The following is a 23,712-nucleotide window of genomic DNA, read 5'->3' as shown; positions in this document are numbered from 1 at the left end:
TTGCAAATCTTGCTTCAGCAGCAAAAATGTATTAGACGATTTCTTTCCCCTCTTTAACATCAGTGAGAAAATATATACTTAAAATCTTTAAGTGCTTTTGCCAAGAAAGGCTGGACCCTTCCAACCTGGTGTTCTATTATTTCAGCATCCAGTTATAAAAATACTATTCCCCTTGACCTCCATCACAAAAAAACTTCAATATTAAAGAAGAAATCGGGCTTCTCAGTCAAAATCAAAAGACAAGGTATTGAATTTGCTGTCTTTCAGAGATTGTGAAGTGACTGCAGGAAATGAATATCAGAATGGCTATAATATACACAAACTTAGGCTGAAATTCAACTGGAAGGATTTTTCAAGTGCATGTGGTATGCTGTGTCACTTCAGTACACGTGTTAACGTTTGAAGTACAGGAGAATTCAGGTTGGGCTGACAGCTACACACAGATATATCTCCTCTTGTTGGGTTCAATACAAACTGTATTCCCATCCCAGGACAGACCTTGTTTCCTAGTCTTTCTGGGAATTTTCACAGATTTCACATAGCCAGGAAATATTTTTCATGTGATCTCTCTGCTCTTACTTTGGCAACTCTTGGGTGGAATTACTATGCACACTTTTTTATAATGTTTTGCTGGGTTTTGCTCTGTGTATTGAGATATTCTGCAAGCTACTTAAATCCAATTTAAAAACTACTGCAACGTGCATGTTTGGTAATACAAAACAGCTGCTAAAGAAAGCTCAAAATACATCTGATGTGCACTTTTTAATTGCATGCCTTTACTGTATCAACTCTCAGCTCATATAGAATATATAAACTAATATGTTTTACCGCAGTGAATTCTGGATTACTTTTTATAGGATGATTGCTTTTACAACTACAGCATGATTTGGGAATTTATTTTCCATGCTACAAATAAAGATCTGCAACAGCAAATATTCAAGTCTGTGCAGAGGCAAACGCTAGGCTGAGCAAGGCGCAACAGAAACTGAGAACTGGTAGCCTTGAGAAGGCTTTACCAAAATATGGTGAAAATTACTCTTTTGGTCTTGTAAAGTGTAGTACAACAAAACAGCACAAAGTCCCTAAATTTGTGGGAATAATCTGCCTGGCAGTTAGCTGCCCTCAATTGTCCTGTAAGGCTTTTCTGTCACTGCCTGTTCAGAGAGACAGGATGAAACGCAGAGGAGTTAAATGAAGGGTCCATTTATTGAGAGGAGTGGGAACAGGAGTTTGCAATCTAAGCTCAGACTATTAGACTTCCATCTCATCAAATGTCTGTAATTCAGTGTTCAGAGAATTAAAGAGCAGAAAGATTGCCACAATATGAGTCAGGCTCAGATTTATAGTGAAAGCATTAAGAGTAATAAACAATGTTCCATGGTTTAACCCCAGCCAGCAACCAAGCCCCACGGAGCCACTCGCTCCCTCTCCCCACACGGGATGGGAGAGAGATCGGAAGAGTAAAAGTGAGAAAACTCATGGGTTGAGATGAAGACAGTTTAACAGGTAAAGCAAAAGCCACGCACACGAGCAAAGCAAACCAAGGGATTAATTCCCCTCTTCCCACCGGCGGGCAGGCTCAGCCACCCCCAGGGCAGCAGGGCTCCAGCACAGGTAACTGTGACTTGGGAAGACAAACGCCATCACACCAAATGTCCTCCCCTTCCTCCTTCTTCCCCCAGCTTATATACCCAGCATGATGCTCAATGGTATGGAACATCCCTTTGGCCAGTTTGGGTCAGCTGTCCTGGCTGTGTCCCCTCCCCGCTCCCCGTGCCCCCCCCAGCCCTCTTGCTGGCAGGGCCTGAGAAACTGAAAAGTCCTTGACTCAGTGTAAACATCACCCAGCAATGACCAGAAACACCGGTGTGCCATCAACATGGCCATCAACACCGAATGCAAAACACAGCGCTGCACCAGCTGCTAAGAATAAAATCAACGCTATTCCAGCTGAAACCAGGACACAATGGCTTCCAGCTTTCACAAAAGATCTTTTCTACCTTAGCAGCTGTGTAGGATTTGCAGGCTTTATACGCTGAAGAGGCTACTGCTGCTTTCTAGTCGGAACTGGTGCCAAAATCCCAATCTTTTATCTGTCATGTCTGCTTTGGACCACTGCCTCTTCCAAGCACAGACCTTCTTTTTCTACACTGTATAGCTTGTACTATACTTGATGGCAGGGAAAGCCAACAACATTCAGTCACAACCATTATTTTAATCAAGTGACCAGGCAATACCAGTGCTGGTGGGTATTAAAACATGTTATTTAACATAGTTCTTTCTAATATTTAGTTCAGAAAAAAAGAGAAAAGCATCAAAGTTCTACTTAGCAAGGTTGCCTTCAAAAATGGAACTACTGTATCCTAACAGGTTTAGTCTGCCAAAGGAAAAGACTAAAAGAATCTTATAAAGGTCAAATGGCAAACTGTTGGGCCAAGATGTAGAGGTTAGACTTGAGGACTAGTACCAGCACTGAGTGGTACCACACCTAATTCTTTGGTATTGCTTGGTGCTGTGGAGCAACTGCATCAGTCATGTCATCACTATTAAAAGGCTGTTCAAAACAGTAGAAAAGAAATTGGAAACTGAAACTAGGAAACTCAGGTGAAGGCTAAAATTTTGATCTTTAATAATGAGAGAAGATGGCCATTTAGTTCACAGTACAACCAAGGTCCACTGTCACCGGAAACCTAGGCATCTCTCTCCAGAAGTCTGCCTGATGAGCTTGATGTTGAAACTAGTATGTGAGTCTTCATGGCTTCGTGTATGTTGTGCATATGAATCACAGGCAAGGTAACCAGAACAGTCCTCTCTGACTTAAAAAAAGATCCCTGTGAATCAAGGAGTTTATGAAACAGCACCTGATCATTCGTTTCTTCATGGGACGCGCTGCAGACCAAAAAGTGCCTGACTTGCTGCAGTCCCTTTTATGAAAGTAGTTGATGAGTAACTATGATGATGATGAAAGTTATTCTTTGTTTTGCCTAGATTATGTGTGCAATGTCTTTGTTTTCTGTGCCTGTGTGGGCCTCCATTCCCAGGCCAAAGTGCAGATTGTGGGATGTGCACAAGTGGATGACCTGCACCCCAGACTTAACTATTCCTTGAACCATGGCAGTCTGGACACTACCTGTGAACTAATACTTATGCAGCCAGAGACTGGAAACCTGAGCAAAGAGCAAACAAGCATGACGACATGGATGCGTCCCTGCTGTACTCACCAGCTCGACTGTGAACTCCAGCACAGAGGGATGGAAGCTGTAGCCTGCAGCAGGGCAGAACCAAGAGGCACACCGTGGCTCTTGGAGCATGAGGCTGATTTGTGCTCTGCTGGCTGCACAAATACAGTTATACGCTACCTCTTACTCAGGCTAGAATTTAAGGCTACAGATTAACTTTAAAGCAACAAACCTCAGGTGTCCTCCAACAATACAAATGTTCCCAGTTCTCAAACGCTTGGTGTTGTCATGAAGTACTTACAATATGGAAAATCATTTGACATTCTGATGGGCAAAAAGACAGAGGAGCAGAGTTAAAGGTCACCTTTTCTTTTTTATGTCATGCATGCTTCAACAGCAGAAATACTTTTCCCTTGCTTGGTCTCTCATAGTTTAATCAGCAGAGAGGTAGAATACAGGAAATAATAAATTAATGAGAACATTAGGGAAAGAAAAAAACAAGCTCCTCCATAAAATTCTGAAAAAACCTTCCTTAAAAAAAAAAAAAAAAAAAAAGAAAAGAAAAGAAAAGAATTTTATTATCGAGGAGAAAATGACATTTTGCTTGGTCCATGTTATCATTGTGGCTGCAGTGTTTTGCTCAGCCATAGGGAATAATTTTGTACCACATCTGAGAAGATGAAGGAGGGAGCTGGAGATGTCAGGTGGTAGAGGGGAGAAGCTGCACTTTTTTTGCAAGACAACAGCTTGTAGATAGCTGTTGGCTGCTGTCCGAACAGCATCAGGGAGTGTGGGTTTGGGATGGGGAGGGTCAGAAATGTGGGGGTTTTTTTAAGTGTGCAGTTTAACACGAGGAAACGGAGGAAAAAGTTCACTACCTAGACCAAAAGCCTGGACAAAGTAATAATAAAAATTGTTCTCTACCCGTGCTATAAGAAACTCAGGGATCAGATACTCAGCACACCTCTGTGAAAGGCTTATAAAACCCAGGCCCCTTGCTATCCTGGTAATAACTTTTCAGCTGAGGTACAGTCTGTGTAAGATAAATCGTTATACTGCATATAGTTCATTTGAGGAGACTTGCACTAGGTGTAAAGTTAATAATAGAAACTAGAGCGAAGGGACCCTGTCAGGTTAATCCTGTGATGTGTGTTGTTTATGCGCTTCCTGCAAGATGTTGTAGGTGGTGATGCCATTCTCCCTGAAAACATAATGAACGGACGCCTTCCTTTCTTGTATTTTGTTGTGCTACAGATTATTTTATATTGATATTAAAAATAACCTTCTTCCAATCTTCTTTACTCACATCAGACAGAATTTACTCCGGAGCAAGCAGACAAAAGAAGGTCACTGCAGCAGCTAAGCTCCTAAGGTAGGATTACATTTTGTGGGAAGCATGGGATAGTTAGTCTGCGCTGAGGGTACTTCTGCTTATCATAGGGTCACAAACAGAGATGAAAACCGATCTTTTTTTTTTTTCCTGACAACTGACTACTGACATGAATTACTTTGTTGCTGTGCTAGCTTTCCTGAGTGTACTTGGTTTGGCTTGATTAATTATCTCTGTAGCGTTTTGTTCTTACTGACATACAGATACTTTTATTAGATGCACATTTTGTTTAAGCTGTATATTACAGTCTCTCTTGCCTCTGTCTAAGCAGTCCAGCTCAGGTCCTGGCTTTCAGAATAGATGAATAAATGCACTAATTAAAACAAAACCAAATCAAATAAATAAGCCACAAGGAAGAACAAAGACTCTATCAGTCCTAATCTCCAGGCGTCCGTGTCTGTAGCCCAAGGTGAGGCAGCATGCTGGGCTTGGTGCTGGATCACATACAGCTGCTGGCCGCTTGCACCATGCACACAGGGGGCTTCACTAGCCAGGACTCAACTTTGTGACTGTGTGGCTGAAGCCTGTATGTACCTCCACAAGATACTGGTGTGCCACAAGCTACCACCGTAGTGGTAGTAAGAGATTATCTGGTCACAAGCAAGGAATTACCAGTAGTTGAGAACACACGTGCCCCATGGCCATACCCCCATTTCTAAGGGGAAAGGCACCAAACTGTGTGTGCAAGTTTGGTAAACAGGAACATCCTTCTTTAATTTTTTTTTTTTCCTAAAAGATCAAATTAAGGGAAATAAGGTGCAGAAGGTTTTCAGGACTTCATTTGAAAGCTTTTATTTAAGGCCAGAAGTTGCTTTCTAACAAACTGAAATGCCCTTGCTGGCATGGCCATGTCCTCTGTCAGAAAGGTCATGCTACAGTTCCCACAAAGAGAACCTGGGAGCTGTTGTTCAGGATCTTTATGTCACCAGAGAAATGCAAGGTGCTGGAGCTAGAACCAAAATCGGTGGTGGTAGTTAGCCATTGCTCCACAATCTGTTATCAAACAGCATCAGAACCAAGTCATGCTCCTTTTGTTCCAGTGTCAAAGAGACATGTGCCGTTCCCATTTTAATTTCAAGCATTCCTGACATGGTAATTTATCAGGATGTCAAGCACCAAAGCTTGCGAGCAGAACTAAAACACAGAGATGATGGAAAAATGGGGCGGGGTGGGGAGCTCATGAAAGAAGCTACAAACTCCCAGCACATGCATCATGTAATCCCTGTCAGTTTGTGTCTTCGTTTAGCAGTGAAAACTCGATTCCTCAGATGAAAAGCAATGAATATAATTTCTAAGTTCCTTGACGAGTTGTCACGCAGCTCTATCACAGTTGTGAGAAGAGGGCACAGCAGAGTAGTGGCAAGACGTGTAGCTGACAACACATCAGCTCTCTGAAGGCACCCTAAAGCGATATACAGCAGGACAAATCTTCTGTTCAAATGAAGGCAAACCTCACTGAAATAATATCATAAACTGCCATGAATCAAAGGTCTACAATGAAATGTCATGTTGTTTTCTAAGTTTGAGAATGAACGTAAGATTGTCCATTTCCCTTTTTTATTTTCCCTCAGGAGTAAGAAATTAAGCAAATACATGGCAGGCTATAGCACACAGCTATTGTGCTGTTTCACACCATTTTTATGCATCTTAATCATTTTTTCAAATTTTACATGCTTTGCTTCTAATACAGCAACACATTCCTCCTGCCTGCTACAAATCCAGTTCGGAGCCTGCAGAGCCTGAGCTAGCCTGGCTCCACCCTGGGAGAGTTCACAGCCCGAAATCTGAGCTGTGAACTCACACAGCCCATAATCCCTTAAACCTCACATCCCACAGGAGAATTAAGGATGAGCAGGGATGCAGCTGTGGATGTCAGAGAAGGGAGAAACAGTGCCGATGGGGAGCTGAGCAGAAGAAGGGCACGTTGTATGTGGGTAGCTGGTGGGTGCTGCTGGGCAGCATTAGCTAATTGGGAGGGCTGGCGGAATCCGAGGGGCTAAGCAGACTCAAAGGGAAGAGGGCATTGGGTGGCAGGAGGGAGGGCAGAGCTAGGCAGAGTGCACGGTGGTAGGGGGCACGGAAGGACTCGCAGGTTATAACCCACAGAAACCTAGGCAAAGTGTGCAGGCATCAGGATAAAGGGTAGAGCTGACAAGAGGGATATGTAGACTGGTTGGATTTTGGCATGTTGGCAGAATTCACTCTTCAGCGTGTTCTTGGCAAAGGGTGTAAACCACTTTTCTCCATAGCCCTGGTGCAGGGAAGGCACACTGCTCCTCTTCCCCACTTCCATGCACCCTTCTCTCCCTGAACGCATGCTCGGGGAACAGCCGGAGGAAGACTAAATGCAATGTGAGCGGTTTTCTACCTCTACCTTTTCCCTTTGGGAGGTGGAAAGGTTGGAGTTATGATTTTAGATCTCTTCAGGCAATACTATGCCTAGCTTAACTCCAGCTAATGAAAAAGGCTATTTGTCTAATAGACCTTTAATCACAAGCTCTACTTAAAAATCAATTACATGATACAACTATTATAGTTAAGCTCTAAATCTCACGTATCTTCCTGTTATCTGAGGATTTTCCTCTGAGACAACAGAGATGATTGATACGCAGCCAGATTTTCAAATGTTCACCATAGAGTACACGCCAGGTTTCTTCATCCAGCTGTTTCTGTTTTGGATGCTTATAAAGCAGCTTTTCAAAGGCCTTAGCACCTATTGCTCTGTGGTTCGAAAGACCACTTCCTCATTTATTTGAGTAATTAGGGGCTTACCTGTCCTGAGAATCTGACTGCAGACCATTTAAAAGTTTTGGCCAGAAAGAATAAAGCTAGAAGGCATCTTAATTAATTTTAGCCCAATCGCCCCAAGGCATGAAGGACCACAGATCAAAAGATGGTGTAGTCCTTGGAGAACAAGTTTTCTTGATGCTTTCTGAGCCTGCTAAGACTAAACATCGTTTTCACAAGTTTGGCTTCTCTACTGTGACTGCATTACACCATCCACACAAAGCACATACCTGCACACCTTTTGCAGTGCCAACAGCCAAACGTCAAACAGGCAGGTGTGCAGCTAAGCAAGCCCAGACACAGTTGCGATTTGGATCGCAGGGAGACACGGAGTGAAGGAAAGGGCTACAAAATGCTGCAGTATTTCCCACTTCACAGCTGTTTGCCTCTACCGGCCATGCAGTTAGCAGAGAGGAAACATCAAGGAAAGGTCAACAGCTCCTCGGAGCGCTTTCAGGTCAGACATATACTTGGGGTTGCCAGCAATGTAATGGGAGGCAGCTGAAGAGGTCATGCTTCCATTTACCATCCCACAGTGATAAGCTCTGATGTTTTAACTAGCTGCTACTCAGAGAACACATTTTCAGGACCGAATGCGATATAAATTATCTTAACTCAGTTCAGTCACTTCCAGAGACCTTAGGCAGACTCCTTGTATCGGGCTAGATACCAATAGTACGAAGAAACTCAGATGGGACTGGAGAGCTTTCTTATATTAATTGCATCATGCATAAAAAGCAGGAAAGCTGTTACACATGGATAACACTAATCAGAAAATAGGTGTCGGTTTAGTTTGCTGAAGAAATGCCTTCATTAACAGTGTTAGTATTGATTTAATTTCAGTTCTTCTCTGAAAGCTATTATCTTTTTCCTGTAACTCTAGTTGCATGTCCTTGTGTATGCAAACTGCAGACATTTCTCACCCAGAAGTCCTGTGGTAGCCTACTATAAATGGTAGTAAACCTATAATGTATAAATTAGTAATCCAAAAGAAAATCTTAGCGCCTTTGGCTCCAGCAAGGCAAGATTTCCTGAAACTTCATTCCATGCTGTTCTCTTCCACATTTCCACATTCTCCTCAAGTTCTATTCCACCCTTGCAGTGAGATTTGGCCTTTCTGTTTTAACCCTGTATGGAAGCAAGGCAATCAAATCCACCAGATCATCTTGTTAACAGTGTTTGGCATTCACAGCCCACTATGTGGAAGGAATGTTCTCTTGTATTTAGAACCATTATCGTCCAAAGCTTAAGACAGGAGCTGTACTTCTGGATTTGAGGACTATCCGGCTAATGTAACATATTTGTCCCTTTGTCAGGATGTTCTGTGTTTTCCCCATGACTACAGCATTGACCTCTTTGTCACAGGGCTTAGGGCGCATATGAGAACTATAACAAGAACTAGGTCAAGAGCCTTTCTTTGAACTCATTGCCACTCCGTTTTGGGTTGTATCACTACGCATCCTCCTGCTGAAGAAGTCCATGATTAGCTGTAGTCTAATAGTTCTGGCTAGGTTCAGCCAATGTAACAACTTGTTCTTTGATGTGCATTGCTGGTAAATGCCCTGAGCTGAAATACAGGTAGAGTTCAGCAACACCAAATACCATTTGGAGGTATTGTGGGTACATGTGGGAAAACCTTTCAATGTTTGGCCAAACCTGCATTAGCAATGCAGTTTGCTGCCACAGCCGTAGCCTTGATTTCTTTCTGCCTGCCAAAAGGGAGACTAAGTTGCTTCTCCATCACTCATACCAGCACGACCTTGGATCTTCAGTGCAAATTCTTTCTTTGCCTTGATTTGTGATGCTGAGTAATGGTGGGTCTACTAAGAGGCAAGAATCATGTTTATGTTTCATATATTGCAACAGGGAAACCATATTAAAATACCAAAGCTGCAAATAAAAGTCACAAAGGACAGAGGAGGAATGTGCAGGAGCCTTTGAAAGTCCGTGTTCCTGTATTGCAACCTGTAGGAAAAGCACGTCTCTTTTTACCAGTAAAATCACTGCCCCTCGGAAACAAAACCCACTCAGGCACACGGATACCAGCCCTAAAAGAAACAATAACCCCATCAGGAAATAAGGACACCCCGTGAGAAGGGTAAACCAAGATGTTTTTTTTTCCAAAAGCTAACGGATAAGTCACCTTGATGGGCAAGCAAGCCCGCCCGAACTCAAAGCTAGCCCTCGGCGAAATCACCGAGGGGGGGGCGGGGGGGGGGGGGGGGGGCGGCACGGCCAGGCTCGGGGCAGCAAGGAGAAGCCGGCCCCTGGCTCCGGGGCGCCTTCCCGGCGGGCGAGCGCGGGGGCACCTCTCACCTCGGAGCCGGCCCGGCCCGCAACAGGTCGCCGGTGGCTGCGCGCCCCCGCCCGCCCGGGCACAGGTTCAGCCTGGCCCCCTCGGCCGCGTTCCAGCAGCCGCGGCACGAAGCCCTCCCCCCTTCCAGCTCCCGCTCGGCCCGGGGTTAAACCCCTCACGCTCCTCCTCTTCCTCCCCCCGCCAGCCCCAGCCCGCTGGGGTGGTCCCGCAGCCCCGGCCCGGGGCAGAGCCCGCCCTCCGTAATCCACGCGCGGGCGGCACCGCGACCGCCGCGGCGCTCTGAGGCGGCAGGCGGAGCGGGCCGTGCCGTGCCGTGCCGTGCCGTGCCCCGCCACCTCCGTCTCGCTTTCCCCCGCCTGGCCGGTGAGTGCTGCCGGGGTAGCGCTCCCCCGCCGCCGCTCTGCCCGCGAGAGGCAGCAGGTGGGGGTGGGGCTCCGCCGCCTTCCCCGGCCGCTCCCGCTGCGGGCGGCAGAAGGTCCTGGCCGGGAGAGTGCGGCGGGGGCAGAGGGCCCCTTCCCCCGCGGGAGGAGCGGTGCCGGCGGGCTGGGGGCCGCTGCGGGAAGCCGGGCGCGGAGGGGACGCGTGGCCGTCGAGGGAGGCGGGTGCCCGAGGGAGCGGGGCTGCCTGCGGGGAGGGGTCCGCGCCGCTGCCGGGGGGGGCTCAGTCGGGGCTGGGAGAGCGAACTGTGGGAGCGGGGGGAGCCCCGGCCCTGGAAGGGCGGGCGGAGGCAGAGGGGCCGGCCGGCGGGCAGGTCTGCGCTGAGGGGGGCGGGCGAGGCGGGTTTGTGGGCAGGGGCTGTGCGGGAGGGACGGGTTCGGCCGCGGGGCAGGGGCTGCGGCACGGCACGGCACGGCGGTGTGTGCGGTCCGCGGCGAGCGAGGGAGGATCCGCCCGCTGAGGGGAGCGGGGCGGCGGGCGCGGCCGCGGCGAGCGAGGCGGGTTTCCTCCCCGGAGGGCCGCGTGTGGCGGGCCCGGCTGAGGAGGGGTCGGGGCCCGGCCGTGAGTCCCCGGCCGCTGGGGAGAGAGGGGTGGCGGGAGCGGGGCGGGGAGAGCCCCGGCCATCTGCGGGGAGCGGGGGAGCCGCTCCGCGGGGAGGAGGGCGCCCGCTGCGCGCACCTGCCCGGGGGTAAGCGGGTGGTGTGGCCTGAGCGGCGCCGGCGAGGCGGAGCGGTGAGGGGACACCGTGCTGGCCGCGGAATCGGCCCGCCGGGGGCGGAGGAAGCCGGGGGTCGGAACCCCGCCTGGGCGCTGCAGTGACACCGCGGATGCGAGCGGGGAGGGGGCCCGTCCGCTGCCGCCGGGGGCCGGCGGTCGGTGCTGCGGGAACGCCGCCGCGCGGGAGTTAAGCGGGCGGTGCCGGCGGTGGCTGGTCGCGCAGCGCGCACCTGGCAGAGCGCGCCGGCCCGCGGCGGTCAGGCCTTGCTCTCGGCAGGGGGTCTGGGGGGGGGGGCAGGCGCGGCGGTAACCCTGGGCAGTGCCGTCCTCTGCCACACATGCGGGGGAGCGGCGGGAGAAACTACCGAATGGGTCGGTGTTCCCGCAGGGGTAGAGCTGCGGTACCGTGCTGGTGTTGCAGTGTGCAGATCGAGGAGTAAGCAGCGTGCTGGAGGTCTCTGCGGTTGTAGTAATTGGAAAGAAGACGAAGGGAAGGCTTGGCCTCAGCTGCCACCGGGAGTACGTGTGGCAGCATCTCGGTAGTGGGACGTGTACTCAGCCCTTGTCGGTTCACCTTTGCCAGAAAACTGCCACTTTGTGGGTTGGCTTTACTGTGGTTTAGAATTTTCTATGTGATGCTCAAAAGTCCTCTCACAAGGAATGCTCTATGTATGTATACTAGGGTAAAATCAAGCTAATTGTTTTTTGTTTGTCCAATTAGTGAAAATATACTTTAAACATTTAGGGAGTTGCTGATGGTGTTCTGGTGAAGATACATCACTTTACAATTTTTACAGGTCTGTCTCTGTTGCTTGCAAATGGTTGTGACATGTAAAATGGAAGGATTTTTTGTGTTGCTTTTAAAAAAACTATTTATTTTCACATTATTAAGTAGCTGCTCAAAGCAAACTGGGTTCTGAATATCCAGTTTTTCCTGAGTTGAGCGCTTACTCATTTTGAGGATATAGCAAGCATGTCAGGTGCATATTGAGGCTACCTCGTGTGGAACATTTTACTTGGTTTTTGTCAGTGCTGCCAGACTCTATTTTGCAGGCCCTAGTGCTTATTAGGTTTGTTTGCTTCCTACTCCTTCTATAGCAACAGGTTGTAATTGTTGGTAGACTTAGCACAGATTTTGTAACGGAAAACTGTACCTTTCTAATTGCCAACATCTAACGTGGCTTACCGTGTTATGCCTCTTGAATGGGAAGGTGGTGGTTGTTGTTTGTTTTTTTTTTTTTTTTTTATACTTGAGAGTTTTAGTCTACCTGTAACTATCTGTTTTGTGGCTGTTTTAATTAATTTTGCTCTTCTGGTGGTTGCTCTCACTGGAGCAACCTCAGTCAAGGGGATTATGGACTTGGATTTTCAAATGACTAACTAAAAAAAGTAACAAACATAGCCAGATCCTTTGTGGGGGCTTCCTACAGACAACTGCATCTTCCACCATCCCATCCCATAGTGGTTCATGGCCAGCTGGCTCCCTCATCAAGCTTTAGCAGTCTAGCCTCCGGTTGATTGAATTTCAGTTTGCAGGGTTAATCGTTGTTGCATCACTGCACTGCAGCGTTGTATTTGCATGGATTGCAGTGTTAAACAGAGGGAGACCACTCCTGTTGAAACAAAGAGCTGGGCATCACGCTGTTTCTGAGCTCTGTTTTTTAGAGTTGATGTATCGTGGAAGCAGTTCTGAACTAATCCATCTCTTGCTCTGTCTCCTCTCCTCCTCTCAGACTTACAGTGGAGTTGCTGAAGCTTTAGTGGTTTTGGAAAATACTGCAATATTTTTAATAACAGGTAGGATATATCAGAGATATGATAATACTGAAGCATACTTGGTAAAAGGATGAGGGTGTTCTCCACAGACAGTGAAGCTCTAGTCTTTTAAAGATGGACACTTGTAAACCACACAGAAAATAAACTCTTTCATTATTACATATCTGAAGTACTTAACAGGGTTTGTGTTTTGTTTGTTTGTTTTTAATCAAAACATAATGAAATGGATATCTTATCTGATAATTAACATAAGCACTTGAAAGGTTCACACAACTTCTTTTCATTCTCTATTTGCTTGAACCTGGGGAGAGTTGTACTGGCAGTTACTGTAGCTCACTGTCTGCAGGGATGCCACACTGTTTCTGAGGAAATGGGATGGCTGTATGCTGCAATGAAGAGTGCTATGAACTGCTATGTAATTCTCTTTACATGTGTCACTTTTGTGTGAGTCGTTCTTGCAGTTCTCAATTACAAATGTCATGGATAGATTTTTGCTCTTTGGTGCTATATGTCTTGCATATTTAACAACTGATATGCGCCCAGCTAAGTTTCCTTTAGATACCAAGATAAGGATAACTGCTGGGAGCTTTTTTATATCTGGGTTATTTTTAGGTAGGTTGAATACATATTGAATGCTCAGATGTATCCTGAGTTACAGGTTTAATAGTGTTTCTGTGAGTTCCTGATCATTATTAATGTAACCTTGAGAATACATTGGTGTTTTCTGTAGTATGGAGCGGATCTGGTGTCAGTGTGGAGGAATCGCCCAGTAAGACTATATATACCACATTTATCGTGATACATTTGCCGAAAAAGGGAGAAGACGAGACTATGGTCAGAATTCCGCAGATTTTGTGATACGCAAGAAACCCACCTGCTTTGAAAGATTCTGAACTTTATAAAAGTTTAACTGAAAGTTAGGTAGAGTTGGAGACTGCAGTAATGTCTTTGGAATTGAAAGCTGGTTATGTGTCTCCGCTTAGCAGGATATTGTTTGTATCTGCAGTACAGGTAGTGTCCTTGGAATTTCAGTAGTGGCCTTGTCTTAAAACTGCCACCCTTTTGTCTTGGTTAATACATGACTTCATGTTTCTAGCAGTTGTAGCGATTATTTTCTTACATTGGGAGGACGTTTTGACAGTGCTTTATTTGCCTGTTTGTGCAATTAGATACACTTTAAATTGTTCCTAACCTAAAATCTTAACAGCAACGAAAAACCCCGAGCAACTTGTGTGTACTTCTGCCCTCTGTCTAGTATAACAGAATGCACTCAGTCTTCTGGATTTGCCTTAAGCCACCAGTTAGGTAGGTCATCTTCCTCTCAATTTCATTCTTCACAAACACACCTAAAATTTCTCAGTACTGTACACTTTTGTATCTGTTTCCTTAACTCTTGGAATCATGGCTCAGTCACCATGTGTGAGCTTTTTCTCCTGACTCTTCTCCTGAAGTGTTGCAGCTGTACTTGAGAAATCTCCAGAAAACTAAACTAAACTTAGAGGAAGTGTTCAAACTTTAAGAAAACCAAGTTTTACTGTACTGTATCAAATTTGTACAATCTTCGCTGTTCTGTCATTAAGGCAAAATAATTTTTTTTCACTTAGTTCTGGTCTTGTGATATTTTGTCCTGGAGAGTTTCTGTAGATTAGATAATAAATGACTGCAGCCTAAGAAAGTTTTGGGTTCTGACGATTTCTGTGACCAACCTAACTTAAAATTCCACTGAAAAAGATCTTTTTATGTTGAAGAAAACTAGTCTCAAGAAAATTTAAAGGAGGAAAAATAATAATTTGGAGCTGCACTGTTTTTTTTTTTTCTTTCATTATTCTTTAATAAAATATTCTTTTACAGATAGGAAAAATACTTATGGTTTGTGGTTTAAGTTCTTGTGTTTCTGTGTTGAGCATCATATTTCAGAGTGGTCGCTAACATCACCTTTTTGAATAAGGCTTGGATAATTCTACTATTCATAGCATTATTACTATTCATTCTTGGTTTTCAGTAGCCATGAGGGGGAAAGGTAGATTTGTTTTTCTTCTTAACTCGATTGGACTTCAGGGAAGCGAAACTACCTCGGGTTCTTTGATCTGGTCTTGTATTCCTTTTGTTCCGTATTTGTCTTGATCTATCCTTTGAATGTAGCACAGACTATTAAACAAGACTGCAACGTGGTTTCTTGCAAGTCAGTGCTGGTTTTTGGAAGGGTAGCCTGGTTTTGCCAGACACTGTAAAGCATGGGAGAGACTTAAGACTCACCTTACTACCAATTTTAAGTCTTCTGTCTTCAGCATCTCCTTGACCTGGAAGCACCTTGGAAGAAAAAGTATTGGTGTAGGCTTGGACTGACTGAGGCCATGAGGTGTCTGTGTTATTTTGCTGTCATTTGTCACATGTCAGCACCACATGAATGGTCTGAACACCAAGGTGGAGATTAAAAATATTTCTATTGGGTAGTGCTGCTGAAAAAGGCAACAGAGGGTAACTATGCTAAGCAAAGGCAGTTTGTGCTGGGTGCTCCCTGATTTGAAGTGTGCAGTTTGTTGGGCGCAGTGTCCCCAGATGTCCCCACCAATGGCACTTTGGTAGATCACCAAAGACATTTCAAAGGTAAGCCAGTCTGATGGGTGGGAAGGTCAGCGCAGTGATTGCTGGCACACTTGCCAAGTACAGGAGGCTTCGGAAGCTGAAAATGTTTCTGTTAACTTTTGTTGTTAGGTTTTTTTGTCTGTTTCCAAAGTCGGAAAATGTTTCTGTTGCTGGTTGGTTGTTTTTTTATTTTCTTCTGGTCTGTTTCCTTGGAGGCCACCATAGCCCATGCTGAAGTGAAGGAGTCTTACTTAGCCCCAGATAGATGATGTGATCAGTTGTTTTGCAAGAAACTTTGTGGAGGGTTCTGTTTGCATTTCTTAAGTGGTGGTTGATTAAACTGCTGTCATTTCTGTAGATTCAGAATGTTCTTAAAACGTGTGTAAGCACCCAAAGTCATCTTAATGACACTCAACTTTAGCAAGCTATGAATAAAAATTGTTGAGTTGACTTTTCCAGTTCCGAAGGAGAGCCTTGAGATAGCTTGAGTTAATAGAAGGTAATGACTGACACCCATTGTCACCTGTCAGGAGAGTGAAGTTCTTGTTCTGTTTTTTTTGTTTTGTTAACTTTTCAGCGATGAATAATTTCTTTCCTCTGTCTTGGAAGACAATTAGGACTAGTTGGCGTCTGGAACGTTTTACTGAAAGGTTGAGATTAAAGAAGCTACAGGATATGACTAGTAATAATTGCCATCAACTATGGTAACATCAGGTGGCTGATTAAGTGCATTGTGTAACTGTTGTGACATGACATATTGTACTCAGTCGGAAGTGCAATTCATACATTGTTCCTTTAGTTTTGTTTCCCTTGGAGCTGTCCCAATGCTCTGCTTTATTTGTTTTTGAAAACTCACTGACCTGGAACTATGCATAACTGTTCCCCCTCCCCCCCCCCCCCCCCCCCCCCCCCCCCCCAAGTACAGTGTGTTATAGACTGTATTACTGACAAGCCTCAATCTTTTTTTTCTTTTTTTTCTTTTCTATCCTATATGGCTTGCTTTTATAACTATTGATATGTTCAGTTTTCACAGAAGACTGCAGGTTATCTTGCACTTTCTGATTTGCTTGCACACACCTTAACAAGCTCTTTCTTGATTTTGCCAGAGATGGTGCGCTGAGTCATTTCCACAAGAGGCTTCTGTACTACTCTGAAGAAAGAATACATTGAAGGATAGATAAAAGGTGTGAGGGCGCACCTGCATTTTCCCGGTTAGAAAGCTAACCCTCAAGTGAATGTTTGAAGACTTCTAGGCTCGGTGGGACAGATATCTCTACCTCCAATTTTATGAATACCGCTAGCTATGGCTGTGGAACTTTGTTTGCTGCTGCTGCTGTTTTGTGGAAGTACCATTTCAGAGGTACAGCCTATATACAAACCACCTCCTGGGACTCTGGATTTTGGATTTGTACCAGCCAAGACCTATGATACAGGTGCATACCATGAACCTGGGCCAATAGGAATTTTGTTCAAAATAGTACATGCATTCCTGTACTTAGTGCAGCCAAATTATTTTCCTCAAGGTAAGCAATAAACTATATTTTTTCTTTTTTTTAAATAAAGATTTGTTACTGATGCGTTCATCCTGTTGTAGTTATCAAGACCATAATCTGGAAGTAAATGATACAAAGGGTTTTGTTAGTAGCATGTTTTACGGCTTGGAAATGTGTACAGTTCCATATAAATAACATTTTTCTGCTAAGCATAGTGGGGAGGAGGTTGTTAATGAAAATGAAATACTGGTGAAATTTCATACATGCTTACAGATCTCAAAGCTGTCACTGATGAATCTGAGACTTTTTCTTAAGTATGCTTAGAAGCATGAGGTAGGTGTAAAGCATGAACTGCTTTATATTTAGTAGTAAATCTATAAGAGACAACTCTCTTAGAATTGCATATGATAAACAGTCAGGTGGTTTTAGTATTACAAGATTTTGCTTAGGAAATGGAAGTTTAGCAACGTGAAATAAATTTCATTTGTTTCATACCTGTGCATCCACAGTGTATGGTTTTATGTTAGGGCAGTTCCATTACACATTCCTTTGTAAGCTGTCATTTTAAGACTTGATGTTTTATTGTGTGGGGTTTTTTTTCCATTCCTTTCTTACTAAGTTGTCCCTTCTTCTAAAGGAAGAGTTAAGATATCAGAGAAGTGTGTGCTTACTGAGGTTGTATTGATTAAAAGGTGCTTTTGGGAACTCTGTGTGTTTGTGGGTATGGTGGTTGTATCCACTTTCCAACATTTTTCTTTCTTTTAGCTCTTAAAAGAAAATGCTAATGTGTTTGTATAATACAGGCATTTAAAATTATATTGAGGTGAAGCGCTAATAAAATCTAAGAATGGCTTTGTTTTGTTATTAGTGTCTTTTCGTGGTTTAGCTGTATCTGTGTATAAAAGGCATCTGTGTTGTTTTGTAGTACATCTTTCAATTTATATATTAAAACTGTTAGTAATTTAAAGTCTTAAATAAATTCTGTGGTTATGTACCTGTGTGATACCGGTGAACTATTATTTGCTTGTATTTTTGACACTTCTTCAATAGCTATAGAAGAATGAGCTCAAATGAACAGGAGTGAATGAATTCTATTTAGACAGGTGCCCAGAATCCCAGGTGTTAACCAGGAGAGCAAAATCCTGGCCTGTTCCCTGCAGGGGAGCCTGAGCAGGTCTTGCACAAGATGTAAATGAGGGCAATTGCATGAAGTAATGTCACCTTTTAGAGGAACTGTTTCCAGACACCTCTGCTTTCGTGGCCTCTTTCCTTCCATTAAATACGCAGATGAACTATTTGCCTCTCTGTGTGACCTGGTGTGTTAGGGTTACTGTGTGATGCAGTAGAATCATCTGCATTCAACTCTCAGAACTTTGCTCTGCCCGAAGTCCTGCTTGAGTATTTTATTCTCTTGTGATTGTGGAAACTTGATTTCAGTGAGATGTTTACTGTGTCTTTATTTTAACAGGAATTTAGTCCTGTTTTGTATGTATCCTTGTATGTCAAACTTACTATTATGCACCCTAAGCATATAAATAATTGAGTATAGAGTTTATGATCGAGATTATAGCCCTGTGTGACTGCTTGTAGTAAGTTCTGTATCAAGTAGGTGTTGTGAAATCCATCATTAAAGAGAAAGGAGACATCCAGAAGTAAATCACTTATTCTTAACTTAGAAGTTTTGCACATCTCATAACTCTCCTTCCTTCCTTGTGGATACTTTTTGCCAAATCGGTTATTTTTGAAGTTTGGCTTTCATTACTTGCATTAGGTGAAGCCCTTTTCCCATGCCCCCACATACCTCACTACAAAATACAGATTTGACAGATCATGACAGTTTGAGTCATACCATTTAATTGGTTAATCCCCATAATCTCTTTTGCCATATGCTGTTCTATTTTCACATTCGGTGTATTAGTGGTGTAGCTACATACTTGAAATGCTTCTTTTATTTTTTTAAACTGCCAACTTGAAGTAGAGTTAATTCTGATTCAGAGATGAAAATAAACATAATCACAAATGGGCACAGAAGGCAAGCCTTTTGATGTTTCTAACTCAAAACTTCATCATTCCAATTGGGCTGGTGCTTCAGAAGAGTTAGCTCCAGGTTGATGCCCCCAGTGTATTGCGTGTAACCATAACAGTGGAGAAGTGTGATTTGTGTGCAGAACTTGACATCAATCATTTAGACCTTTGATCTTCGTAGGCTTTTTTTTTTTTCTTAGTACTTGGAAGTACTTGCTGTTTGGTTTTCCAATCTACTGTTAGTCCTCTTAGCTGAGAGGAAAAAAGTGACAGGATTGTCTAATTGCATTTAGATATTCCTGCCTTTGTAATTTTTGTCCTTTCAGTAGTGCTCTGATGGAGCTGAATATGTTACAGTACAACATTCATATTCCTTCAGTCCCAAGTGTGCCTTTTAGGAAGAAAGCTAAAATGAGCTTCATACTGTTACAATAAAACAAAATACGAAGTACATCAGAGTCTTTGGAAAATGTTCTTAAAGTATTTGCATGCTGCTAAGCCTTAACATTTAAATAAGTGTTCTTATGTTACTTAAGTTGAAAGAGATCACTTCATTTAAAGAAAAAAAAAATCAGTCAAATATTTTGTAAGGGTTTTTTTTGGTTAAATCTAACTATTTATTCACTTCCAAATTTGTGCATGCCATCAGGTTTGTGGACATACAACTTAATCTAAGTTTAGATTTAATAGGTAAATTATTAATGTGATTAAATACAGTGCTGTGTAAAGTACGATAACAGAACCTAGTCAAGGATCTGTAACTCCTGAAGTTTTTTTAAATTGCTGAACATTTAAGACCAGCACTGTGCTCTTTAGCTGTGGCAAGAAACTAATTTAACAAAAGTGAACTAGGTTATCTGATTGCAGTGGTTCAGTGAGTGTAAACAGGTTCTGCTTTCAGCTCCAGCAGTCAAATGGTTTTGTCCTCACCAGATGGTGTGCAGGTGTAAGTGGGAGTGAATTTACTCCTCTAAGCATAAAATGTTACGCAGGAGAGCAGCCCCTGTTTTGAGTTAATGGTAACACTGGAATGGAAAAGGCTGGTCACTGGCTTGCTGCCTGAAGCTCAGCAGGTCACTTGAATCTTGCTTTACCTTGGTTTCTCCATTTGTAAAATGGAAATGAAGGTGCCACTGCTGCTTTTGTCGACTGTGTAGTATAGACCATCATTATTCTTTGCTGTTAATAGCACCACTTAAAATAAATAGATGATAACAGGAAAATTACAAGTTGTTTCTATCACTCAGCTAAGAGGATGTCTAACAAAACATTGTCAGTTCTTCCTTTCTTGTATTTGTCAGAAACCGAAGCATTAATTTATTAGTAAAGTTAAGTTAGTTCATGGTTGTGACATGTTGCATGTCATCTGTTCTGCCACAGACCTTCAGATGTGAACCTGGTGTAGACACGGCCTGGTCAGTATGATCCTCTGGCTGCTATGAATTATCTTACTATGGTTTTGTCTTTGTTCCCATGGAAACCAGTTGTTAGTTGCAGTAAGACAATGTTAATCTGAGATTCCATGCGCCAGCAGGATGTACACAAATCTTCAGCTTCACAGCTTGTGTCTTGTCAGGAGAATGTGAAGAGTTCACAAAGGAAATAAGCTGGGAATAAAGCTCCTGTACCTATTTTTAGGTGAAATAAGACAAAAACTTACAGGCCTGTTTACCTTACTCCGCTGTACCTGAATGTATTGCAGGACAGCTGTGCCACTTCTGTTAAGTTACAGCTGCCTTGTTCCAGCTTCTGTTTTTTATTTTGGGTAAGCCTGTTTCTGCTGAAGCAGGAATAAAACTTTATCATAAAAATCAACTGTTGAATGCAGGTACTTCCTGGGCAAAACATAGTATGGAGAGGTAAATGTACTGTTTGCCTGTGGGGAGCAAGGGCAAGCTAGGTTTTAGACCTGGACTACACCTCTCAGTTCTGTATGTGGAGTTTCATTTGTTGAACAGTTTGAGCATAAGACTTGAGGATCAGGACTTGACTATTTTAATGCAAAGTCCTGCCTCTGACCCCTTTTGGTCTTCCTTTCTCCTTACCTGGTCAGCCTTTAAAGCAGCTGCAGATTGCAGAGTTCAGCAAGTTAGTCTTGTGTGAAATCTCTTCAATTAATCTCTCACATTAGTGTATTCAGCAATTAAAACATTGTAACATTTTTTTACAAAATTGCATAATGATGTGAAAATAAACAGTGTATCTGTACCTAGTATAGCTGTGACAAAATGTATATGCAAAACCCTATTGTAGGTAGGCTTGAGCTTCTAGGATATTAATTCTTTTTTTAAATATACATTAGCTGTGTTGGCTATGAGGTTCAAAAGGAAATAATAAAAATGTTTTATCACCCCCTCAATTAAAAACTCACTCAGATTTATTTTTCTATTTGTGCAAGACTAACTTTGCCTTTTGTAACTAGTTCTTGGTTGCCTGTTTCTACTGCAGTTTTGCTTCCTGATAGTAATAAATCTTCCACAACGCTCCTACCAAAAAAAAGCATGTCAGGATGTTGTGGCATTGGAACTAAACTCAGTTACATGTAGCTGGCAATGCCCTTTCTTTTTTGTTTGGTTTTTTTTTTTTTTTTTTTTTTTTTTTTTTTTTTTTTTAAAAAACTTGAGACTTTCCCAGGAGTGTTGGCCACGTCTGCCACAGGCAGGTGGTGAAGGGATGTGAGTTCTGACATACACAGATGCTGCAGTCAAGCAACGTAAGATACTGCGCAGGTACCCAAAACAATTATGCCCTCTTGTTTTTACTTAAATTACAGTATCTTTTTGTCCAGTTGTACGAAGTCTCAGTTTTAGTTTGGGTGTGAAACTGCACTGATGCAAGAGACTGCTTTTTTGAGCTAGTGTTTGACAGCTACCCCCCTGTGTATGTGGGTTGGTTTTCTTAAAGCTTATTATGTCCTGGAGCTGGGTTGGGGGGTGCAATAACTGAGAAGACGGGAAGAAGAGCAAGACTCGCCCTCCAGGTTACCTGTTAGATTGGCTAAGCGCTATTGTGAAAAAACAATTTCAGTAAGCTGTAGAGTCAGTGCCTTCACCACAACCTTCTAACTGTTGGTTGGTTGGTTGCTGGTGTTTGTTTTCCCCCAGCACTGTGGCTAGAGCTGTGATATGACTTTAGAGTAGTAGTTGAAGTGTGCATATCAAAAATACAGGTTTAGTGACAGAGGTTATATATAGCAAGTAGTGGTGGTGTCATTTGTGTAGAACTGGGGTAAGAAGGGGGACTTACAGTGCTTCTTTACTTGGTAATGTGTATGCATTGAAAGAAATTTTTTGTGTTTAATGTTGGAAATACTGGGGAAGATGGAGCAGCAGGAAGATACAAGATAAATTAGCCTCTTCTCTGCCCACTCATATACATCTAAGGAAAGTGTGTTTAAAAAAATCATTGTTCATTTCATGCTGGGAAGTTAAGAGATGCTCTACTTGATGACATACCCATGTAAACAAGGAACACTTGGAATGTTTCTGAAGTAGATTTAAGGCCTGATTTTTTTTTATTATTATTTTCTTAGGTGTCAGAAGAGTAATTCCTTTTTCACTGAACTATCTAACAGATTGCTTGCCAAAAGGATTTTTTGTGGACAGGGAGGGAAGGCTTATACAGATTATCTGCTAGAGGCTACTGCAGAGAACTGTAGTTGCAGACATTAACTTTTCTTTAATGTCTTCCTGCCCACTTCTTTTGGGTAATGTAAACAAGGAATCTCTCTTGCAGACAGGTTTTCCGTTATATTTTTTTTTTTTTAAGTGTAGCATGGCTGATCATCTGAACGTCTTGCACTATACGCACATGTGGAATCCTTTTTGTACAGCATCCTCAGTGCTTGCCCTGGTCTGGTTTAACACCACCTGCCTGCTGTGCCTGGGAGAAAAAACATGCCTTGACAGCAATTGGAAAATGACAATCCAGCTTCACAACTTCAATATTACTAGGACAGAAGGGAAAAACTAATGAAAGTGAACCTCAAGCAGAGTCTGAGGGAGTTGAGTTACTTTCTGTGGGGAGAATGTTCGGTAGTGGCATCACCACAGGTGGCTATGGTGATAGGCTGGAGGGCACCTCAAGCAGCAGTGCCTTTTGGAAGCTAGATTATAATAATAAATAAAATGGGCCTACAGTTGTGTGGTATTGAGACTCGCTCATGTTTCCCAAACCTAAATTGCCTTCTATCCCTTCCAAATTAGACAGCCATGTCAGTCGTGTCTGTTGGGAACATTTCATAGCAAGTGGGTTGGGCATTTTCTGGGCAAGGTACTGACCTGGCTCAGGAGACCTGCTGATAGTCACAGCATGGGCCGTGCCAGACCAGTGCTGAAAGTGTCCTGACCCTGTTCTGTTTGTCTGTGGATATCAATGGGAGACACAACATATAACCAAAGCGGTGATCAGCAGTGTTCTGTGCCTTGGTGCGCAGGGGATGACTTCTGGGCGCAGCTAAATCCAGGGGTGCTGGCTACAGGGAAGGGAAGGGTGGGAGCTACAGGATGGTGTTGTGACAGAGAGTAGCTTTATTGTTTGTTTATTGTCCTAGGTAAAGTAGCTTCATTGGTAGGGTTTGTGTATTTATTTTTAAAAAACGTGCATTTTTAGGACACAGTACCTTTGCATCTAGATTACCGTGTGGTGTGTGTATCGGGTCTGGTAACGTTAGATAAGTTGAATATAGCATGGTGTCTGTGTGCTACCAATAACAGTAAACCACAATTTGAATTAAGCTCTGGGTGCATTAATTTTTCTCCTCTAAAAGATTGCTTGTCCCATTTAGTATCTCGTAGCAAAGAGATAAGTACCTTGGGCATCACCTTGGTCAAAGCCTAAGGTTCACCTTTCAGCTGCCAGTGCACAATGACAGTCAGAGTATACCATGTGAAGAAGGCAGTTCTTTGTGTCACTTCTGCTGTTAATAGGAAATCTAAACCGCTAAAAGCATGAAAGCTTATTTGAGACTTCCAGAGCATACCTGCAGCGTCTTGTATGGTAAGA

General features: G+C 43.5%; 1 protein-coding gene across 24 annotated transcripts in view; it reads left to right on the top strand.

Moving 5' to 3' along the window:
• Positions 1-4,357: 4,357 nt before the first annotated feature.
• The window catches only part of PROM1 (prominin 1), a 68,986-nt gene continuing 49,631 nt past the window's right edge, over positions 4,358-23,712 (top strand). For 6 of the 24 annotated variants that reach the window (XM_040594819.1, XM_040594649.1, XM_040594027.1 and 3 more), the window contains exons 1-3: positions 9,855-10,036; positions 12,562-12,625; positions 16,297-16,713. In XM_040594819.1, the coding sequence (XP_040450753.1) occupies positions 16,494-16,713 (220 nt within the window). In that variant the 5' untranslated portion in view covers positions 9,855-10,036; positions 12,562-12,625; positions 16,297-16,493. Of the gene's footprint in view, positions 4,552-9,853; positions 10,037-10,402; positions 10,425-10,481; positions 10,529-11,254; positions 11,368-11,560; positions 11,626-12,561; positions 12,626-16,296; positions 16,714-23,712 lie in introns of those variants that run through there. The other 18 variants (XM_040594196.1, XM_040593810.1, XM_040593087.1 and 15 more) reach the window with 12 other exon arrangements.

Source organism: Falco naumanni, chromosome 1 (assembly GCF_017639655.2).
Source record: "Falco naumanni isolate bFalNau1 chromosome 1, bFalNau1.pat, whole genome shotgun sequence".
NCBI classification, from domain to species: domain Eukaryota; kingdom Metazoa; phylum Chordata; class Aves; order Falconiformes; family Falconidae; genus Falco; species Falco naumanni.
The sequence above is the reverse complement of the archived record's forward strand: the minus strand, read 5'-3'. Positions and strand labels throughout refer to the sequence as shown.